General features: G+C 40.8%; 1 protein-coding gene and 1 long non-coding RNA gene across 2 annotated transcripts in view; one reads left to right on the top strand and one right to left on the bottom strand.

The window, feature by feature from the left end:
- The window catches only part of grk3 (G protein-coupled receptor kinase 3), a 349456-nt gene that overhangs the window by 65868 nt on the left and 274596 nt on the right, over positions 1–8992 (bottom strand). The window contains exon 14 of the mRNA XM_069932852.1: positions 1595–1661. Coding sequence (XP_069788953.1) covers positions 1595–1661 — 67 coding nt within the window. The remainder of the gene's footprint in view (positions 1–1594; positions 1662–8992) is intronic.
- Positions 1–8992, top strand: part of LOC138761162 (uncharacterized) — a 174747-nt gene that overhangs the window by 127659 nt on the left and 38096 nt on the right. The gene's annotated exons all lie outside the window — the stretch shown is intronic.

Raw genomic sequence — 8992 nt, 5'->3', positions numbered from 1 at the left:
CTATAAATGTGTGGTGGAACCTTGTGTGAGTTGAATCATTTGTAGCTTAATATAAATTACGCATATATATGAATAAATGTAACTTGAAAACTTGTAACTGAGAAGCAGGGGTGTTTATTACATTTTACACATCAATATTTTTCTTTATATTCTTCTCCCTTGAAGAATATAACACACCATACTTCCAATTCTATATCAGATTCAGGCCAAAGTTTTGCTGTAATCCATCATTCTCTCACTCACATGATAGATAAAGGATCATTTGTTTGGTAATGGTCAGTTTCAAATAGAAACAAAACTGTGAAATGAGGATAGTGAGTAATTTCTGTTTATCACCTTGACTATTAATATTTTGCAAGCGTCATAAAATTGCCATTGAGGAAAACCGGCAATGCAAACCTCCATTTTCCAGCACTATATATCTCTGAATCTAATTTTACTTAAAAGTAGTGTACAAGCAAAAACACTGAGGAGAAGGTTGGGTACAGGGAGGGAGTTTAAATGATTTGGAAATGGCCATTGTGGACAGAGTGTCAGTGTTTGGTAAAGCAGTCACCTAGAATGCTCTTGGTCTTGCCAAAGTGGACATATCAAGAACTCTGAGAGGTTGGAGGATGCATGTGAACCTCTGTCTCACTTGGAAAGGCTATTAATGTCCTTGGATGGAGTACGTGTAGGCACATGCACTGCATAAGGGATACATGCATGTGGACAAGGAGGAATTAGTAGGGAAGGACAAGAGAACCACGGAGAAATGGAGAGAGTGGTCCCTGTTGAAAAAAGAAAGAGATGGGGAGGGGAAGATTTGATTGGTGGTGGGATTAGATAGTAGACGTGTGTTGGATGAGCAGGCAGGTATGGTGGAAGTTTAGGACCAAGTGATCTTTTCCTCTGCCCTGCAAGAAAACAAGAATAACAAGAAAACATGTGGGGAGTGGGCAGAATGGATGAGGTGCATCAACTATAGTGGAGGGGAACCCAAATTTCCTGAAAGAGGAAGATATCTCAGTTGTCCAGGAGTAGAAATACTCATCTTCTGAGCATATGCAGCACTGACAAAAATGCTGAGAAAGGATGGTGTCGACAAGAGACAGGGCGGGATGAAGTGTAGACTATGTAGCTGTGGGAGATAGTGGTTTTATAGTGAAGGACAGAGGATAGTTTTCCTCCTGAGATGAAGACAGAGATACAGAAAGGAGAGAGAAATAGTAGAAGTGAATTTGAGACTGGGTGAGCAGCCGCAGAGCTGATAAGTGATGAGGTCTACATGATGCGGGAAGCAGCACCAATGCAGTTGTCACTGTAGTGGAGGCAAGTTGTGGAGCAGTTTCAGAATAACAAGAAAACTTCCAAGAGGCAAACATAAAGGCAGCTGTGGTTCGGGCCCATGCAATTGCCCAAGCCCACGTCATTGATTTGTAGAAAGTGAGAGGAATCTTGTTTAAGGTGAGAACAAGTTCTGCCAGGCAGAGGCAAACATTAGCAGAGGGGAGCTTTGATAAAGTCTGAGGTATGAATGATCCAATACGATAAACTTCTTGTTGAACTGTCTCATTTGTGAATGGTGTTTTTGTTGAAAAATCAATTTCCTTACCATTGTGAGCGTCATGCGGTCAATCTCATGCTTGTCTTTCGTCTTATGCTGCCGGAAAGGGCTGTGTCTAATGGGAGAAAATACAGTTTATTATCAAACACCAAAGCAAGTGATTGGAACACTGCTAACAAATCACTGGCCAGATGATCAGATGTGTGAGAATATTGAGGGGGGGGGGGGTGGGCTCTGAAATCAAAAAGAAATTTATAGCTTCAGTAATTTGTCTATTAAAATATTAATGTACAAATTCCTCAGGTAAAGAAGGCTGAAACAATAAGAGTATGTTCATGATTATGTTTGTGATCTACTATACATTATATAAATAAATAAATGAATAGATTTATCTATCTATATATATAGTGTGTGTCTGTGTGTATAATAATACACACACACACAACAACAAGACACACTGAGTTATCCAAATTATTTTTGGGCCAGATGTATATTTAGCTCTGAAAATTTCTTCGGATAATTGAGGATTTCAGAAAAATCAGAAATCCTTATTTAACCAAAAAATTTAGAAGCAAAAATGACTTCATTTCACTTCCAAAAAAATTTTGTATAAATGACAATATCTGAAACAATCAGAAATCCTCAGCTATCCAAAATATTTCAGAGCTGAAATGACATCATAGGTTGAAATTTTTTTTTGAACTTTGGAAAAATCTCTGACAAGAATTTCAAATTTTTGGTGTTGGATTTATCTAATTTTGTTCAGGTTTTTTTTGGTGAGATTTAAACATTATTTCATGTTTAAAAAGTCTTCCCTTAAGCACTGTTACAAGTGATTAGCTGTTGCTATTGATCTTTTTTTAAAGAAAGCCCGGTTATCTGAACCCAGATCTGACCATTTTGGATAATCGGAATATCAGAGTTATACTGCATGTGTGTGAATACACACACACCCACATACAAAAATATATGTGGGTGTGTGTATAAAAATAAAAATAACAAAATGTGTATCTCTATGTTTGTACATATTCACACTGTGTGCACATATGTGTGTATATATATATTTTATATACTGTATAGATAGCTATATATATATATATATATACTGCATGCGCGCACACACACATGTATATATAGATGGAAAGATAGTTATACACATATATTTTATGCTGTTTTAAGAAAATTATTAATCTTTCTTTTATTTTTGTATGCTTTATTTTAATATTATTTTCCTATTTTTGTCTTACAAATATGTGTGATCCTCCCCCCGCCCCCAACCAAACCAGTAAGTCATCTTTGCCTCAGACTTCCCTATTAATTACTTATGGGCATGATAAAGCTCTTGTCAAGTCACCAATGATACATCAAAATTTTCATTTGTTTTCTTTTAATTATAGTCATAATAATTCAGAAATTTTGTAAACACAGTTTAAGGCTTCAGAGAGTTCTGCATAGGAACCAAGGGCACAAAGATGATGCAAACATGAATAAAAAGAATGTTGGAAGAACTCGGCATGTGGAGGCAAAAGGTGCAAGCAAATGTGATTTTTTTTTTAACAGACTCCCATTTGCTGAGAGTGTAAATGAGGCACACAGATGGCAATTCTTGGTCCATCCTGGTTTAGCTATATTACAATGTGACAGATTATGTTGTGTTTGTATTATATATAGATATTTTTTTGGGAGATAAACTGGTGCAGGATTTTTAGTGTAGGTCACATAAAAACACTTTAAAACAGATCTTATTTAAAATGCTGGAGCTCTGCTCGTGCTAGACAGTCCGGCGCCAAGAGCCTTTGCAAAAGCTTTGGAGAGTGCCCAAGATACTTCACTAATAGATTGTTTACAAAAAGGCAACAGATGAAAGAACTCATCGGAACTGCAGGCTGTCTAGAGTGAAACTTACTGTTCTAAAAGGGTCATGTAGTTTTGCAAGCAGAGAGAGTAAAACAGGATTTATCTTTGAGAGAGAGGGAGAGAGAATTGAGTTCTGCAGTTCCACAGTCAGCAGCAGCAGCTGGGACTGGAACAGGATAAGCTGGAAAGCTTGTTGCAAACCCCATTTGGAAGATGCATTGTGACAGCTTAGTTCAGACTGGTCAAAGCCCTTGTGGTTCATGCAAGAGGAGAGAACTGGCTGCCTAATGTTTCAGTTGAAATAAGAGAAACAAAAAGGAACTCTGTGGTGACCTGAATGAAAGAGGTTATCATCTGGAGAACCTTGATGGGGCAAGTTTCTTCGGCAAGACATGGAAGTGGCTGGTTACAAGAAATCAGTTGTGGGTGTCCAGCAAACAGCAAATCTCTCTCTGAAAACCAACAAGAACCTTCTTGAGCAGTAACCATTTACCTTTCTAACACCAAAGCCTGGTAAATTTCATAAATATTCAATTCTGTGCACAGCATAAGAATTGCCTGCAACCAATGAACTTGGAGGAATGAGAAGTGAGATTGGACTGTGAATCAAAGAACTTTTCTGAACTTACATACACATTACATACGTGTGCGCTTAGAATTAGAAGGGGGTTAAATTAGATTAGTTAAGTTAATAGTAATAAGTTAAAGTTTGATTCTGTTTTCATGTTTAATGATAATTAAAAGCAATTTTTTATTTAGGTAACCATTTGTCGGTGAATATCTATTGCTGCTGGGTTTTGGGGTTCTCTGGGCTCATAACAATGGTATGAAAGAGCCAGTGCCCTACAGCTCCCACTAAATGGTTAGGTTGTGGAAGGGAGGGTAATGTAGGAGAAAATTTTGGAGAGCAGGGGAGAGGCAAATGGCAATGTTTAAAGGAAGGACAATCAAGCTTTTGCTGCTGATTACTGACATTTTCCTAGAATGTTTCAATTCACAGCAAACGAGATGGTGTCAATAGAAAAAGCTATCTGCATTCACCTAGACCACAGAAACATCTACAGCAGGCTGTTTTCATTGACGGCAGTTTGACGTTCAACAATATCATACCAGCAAAACCTATGATCAAACTGAGGGATTTTGTACCCTGTTTATCCCTTTGTAACTGGACCTTCAACAGTAGACCCCAAACAGTGTGGATTGGCAACATCACCTCCTCCTCATTAGCCACCAATACAGGGGCACCCCAAGGTTGAGTGCTTAGACTCCTGCTCTAATTCCTGTGCAGTCCCCGCTTTAATTCCTGTGCACTCATGACTGCTTACCCAAGATCCACTCTACCGCAATCTATAAATTCGCTGATGACACCACTGTTATTGGTCGAATCACTGGAAATTATGAATCAGAATACAGGAATGCAATCGAGAGTCAGATGGGTAGTGCCAAAACAACAATCTTGCTTTCAACGTCACCAAGAAGTTTATTGTTGATTTTAGAAAGGAGAGGCAGAAAGACCTGTCTAAATTGAAGGACAGAGATGGAGAGAGTTAATTCCTTCAGTTCCTGGAAGTCTATATTTCACAACTCTTCTCCTAAAGCGAGCATATCGAGGCAACTGTGAAGAAGGGACATCAATGCCTATTCTTTCTAAGAAGTCTGAGGAGATTTGGTATGTTTTCAAATATTTGATCAAACTTCTGCAGGTGCACTTTTGAAAGTACAGAATACTGTTTTACAGTCTGGTAATTCGAGTGTGTAGGAATGCAGAATGCTGCAGAAGGGAGCAAACACAGTCAGGCCTATTACAAACTCCAACTTCCCATTAATAAAGGATCCCTATCACCCAGGTCACAACTTCTTCTCACTGCTACCTTCAAGTAGAAGGTACAGAAGAATGAAGACCAGTAATTCTAGGTTCAAGAAGAGTTTCTTTCCAATGGCTATCATGCTTTTGAACCTAATTATAGGCTGCTCTGACACCACAAAAGGCCTGTCACATTATTTTTCCTCTTGCACTATGGAACTGTGAATATTTATTAATGGCCTATCTTTTGTACTTATCATCTATTTTAAATTTAATGTACACAATTGTACTATTTTATCTTAAAGAATTTTGGTGTATGTATGCATTGTACAACGGATATGACAACAAACCCATTATCATAACATATAACCATATAACCACTTACAGCACACAACAGGCCAGTTCGGCCCTACAAATCCATGTCGTAACAAATTCCCACCCTCCTAGTCCCACTGACCAGCACCCGGTCCATACCCCTCCAGTCCTCTCCTCTCCATGTAACTATCCAGTCTATCCTTAAATGTAACCAATGATCCCGCCTCAACCACGTCTGCTGGAAGCTCATTCCACATTCCTACCACCCTTTGCGTAAAGAAATTTCCCCTCATGTTCCCCTTATAATTTTCCCCCTTCAATCTTAAACCATGCCCTCTAGTTTGAATTTCCCCCACTCTTAACTGAAAAAGACTATCCACATTTACTCTGTCTGTCCCTTTTAAAATCTTAAACACCTCTATCAAGTCCCCCCTCAATCTTCTACGCTCCAGAGAAAAAAGCCCTAGTCTGCACAACCTTTCCCTGTAACTCAAACCTTGAAATCCTGTCAACATTCTCGTGAACCTTCTCTGCACTCTCTCTATTTTGTTTATATCTTTCCTATAATTTGGTGACCAAAACTGTACACAGTACTCCAAATTTGGCCTCACCAATGCCTTGTACAATTTCATCATAACCTCCCTACTCTTGAATTCAATACTCCGATTTATGAAGGCCAACATTCCAAATTCCTTCTTCACCACACCATCTACCTGAGTATCAGCCTTGAGGGTACTATTTATCATCACTCCTAAATCCCTTTGTTGCTTTGCACATCTCAATAGCCTACCATTTAATGCATATGACCTACTTAGATTTGCCTTTCCAAAATGTAACCTCACACTTATCTGTATTAAATTCCATCAGCCATTTCTCAGCCCACACCTCCAGCCTTCCTAAATCACCTTTTAATCTATGGTAATCTTCCTCACTGTCCACAACACCACCAATCTTTGTATCATCCGCAAACTTGCTTATCCAATTCTCCACCCCTACTTCCAGATCGTTAATATATATAACAAAAAATTGTGGACCCAGGACCGATCCCTGAGGAACTCCACTAGTCACCGGCCTCCAATTGGACAAACAATTTTCTACCACTACTCTCTGACACCTCCCATCCAACCATTGCTGAATCTATTTCACTACCTCCTTATTTATACCTAATGGCTCCACCTTTTTTCCTAACCTCCTGTGGGGAACTTTGTCAAAAGCTTTACTAAAATCTAAATAGACAACATCCACAGCTTTCCCTTCATCAACCTTTTTTGTAACCCCCTCGAAAAACTCAATCAGGTTTGTCAAGCATGATCTACCCCTGACAAAACCATGCTGATTACTCCCTGTACCTCCAAATATTTGTAAATACCATCCCTCAGAACACGTTCCGTCAACTTGCCCACCACAGACGTCAGACTCACGGGCCTATAATTCCCAGGTTTACATTTGGACCCTTTCTTAAACAGCGGAACCACATGTGCAACCCTCCAATCCCTCCATGAATAAGTTTTATGGAAAATCCAAATTTAATTATCACATAGGAGGGAATTTTTCCGATCAGGCTGATGCCTGTTCTCAGAGCAACATGATCTATCTCACTTCCCGTAACCTAATCTCTGTGACATGTTCATCAACCCTTGCCCCTCTCCACACCCAAACAATATCGTGTAGCGGGCCGAGTGGTTGCAGCCTAGGATTGGCCGAATCACCACAGTGTATTCACCTGAGAAGATGGCATGGACCCTCCAAAGTCTTGGAGGGATGCTTTGCGGATACGTAGTGACTTCACTTCCAGTTTCGGGCTTCTGAACCAGAAGTGAAGTAAAAGAGGGCAGATTGCATGATAAAAGGCATTCTACTGAAAACTGTGAGTAATGAGCATTTATTTGATTGTGTTGCTGTGGCAGACACTATATTGGTGATCCTGACAGGTTCCAACAACAGTGGAACCTTTTCAACATCTTATTAGCCATGCAGGATGCTGGATCAGCTTCAGCTGCAGCTGTTATTAATGCTGTGGATGTTCATCTCCCACTCTTTTGGGCTCACCAGCCAAAGGCTTCACTTCAGCTAGCTGAAGCTCATTTTAACCTGAGAGGCATTGTCTCTAAATTCCAAATTCTGGCATGTGGTTAGTGCTCTGGATTCCGCTATGGCTGCGAAGGTGAGCCGGTATCTTGAGAACTTAACAACGGACCAAAAATATATGCGGTTCCGTCAATTTTTACTGGACAGGTTGGAGCTCAGCAAGCACGAGTGTGGTATTCGGGTCCTGAATGTGCAGGGATTGGGTGACTGAGCTCCTTGGACCTTATGATGGAAATGGTTGCGCTCGATAATGGCCACACTAACTGTTTTCTATTTGAGACACTGTTTCTGTCCAACTCCCAGTACATGTCTCCACTGCCATCGCTGGAATGGAATTCAGTGACCCATATACAGTTGCCCAAGAAGCTGATAGGCTGTAATGGCATGCCCCAGCAGAGCACGGTGCACATGCAGCTGATATAGTACCTGTGTGCCTCCAGAAGCTTGTGCACCTCCTGTGGTGGCAGCGCAACCAAAGAGGACTGACTTTCCTGATAAAAGAAGAGAGTGGTCTTTCTATCACCGCTGCTGGGGAAGGAATGCCTGAAGGTGTGTGCCTCCATGTACTTACCTGGCCAACTGGCTGGAAGACCTGACAGGAAATGACATGGCCTGCTGACGATAGTGGCCTTGGAGGCTGGTTCTTGAACTGGCTTTCTGTACTTGCTCGACTGCCGTGACCAGATAGAATTTCTGATTGACACAGGTGCAGAGCTCAGCCTGGTGCCACCCTCATTCTTTGAGAAAACGCACAGGCCCAAGGGGACCCCATTGCAAGTGGCAAATGGAACGTCCATCAACACTTTTGGCATGCACCAGGTTACTAGGTCAATGTGACTTTCCGTTGGAACTGTGTGATCGCTAAAGTGGGTCAGGACATCCTTGGAGTGGACTTCCTCAGAGCACATGAACTGTTGGTGGATGTGAAATGTGGTCAGCTAGTCCATGTCACCACATTCCAGAAATATCTCTTATGTTCCGGAATTGTTCCTTTGCCTCTCTTGGAGTTCACACTCTAGTCTTGAATAAATACACTGCACCATTGGCTGATTTCCCATCACTTTTGGCCTCCAGTTCTCATGGCACCTCGACAGCCCATCAAAACTACGGGGCCACCTGTTCATTCCAGGGCAAGGAGACTTCCACCTGACAAATATCTTCAGGCTAAAATGGAGTTTAAAGCTATGGAAGAAATGGGACTCATCCAATGTTCAAATAGTCCTTGCATATGGTCCTGAAGCAATGGGGCTGTTGGTATCCATGCAGTGATTACCACAATTTGAATAATATTACAGTTCCGGATAGATAACCTGTCCCACACATTCAGGACTTTGCTGCTCACCTTCATGGTGGCAGGTCTTCTCCAAGGTGGATCTGGTAAA

This window comes from Narcine bancroftii, chromosome 4 (genome assembly GCF_036971445.1).
Source record: "Narcine bancroftii isolate sNarBan1 chromosome 4, sNarBan1.hap1, whole genome shotgun sequence".
Lineage (NCBI taxonomy): Eukaryota > Metazoa > Chordata > Chondrichthyes > Torpediniformes > Narcinidae > Narcine > Narcine bancroftii.
The sequence above is the reverse complement of the archived record's forward strand: the minus strand, read 5'-3'. Positions and strand labels throughout refer to the sequence as shown.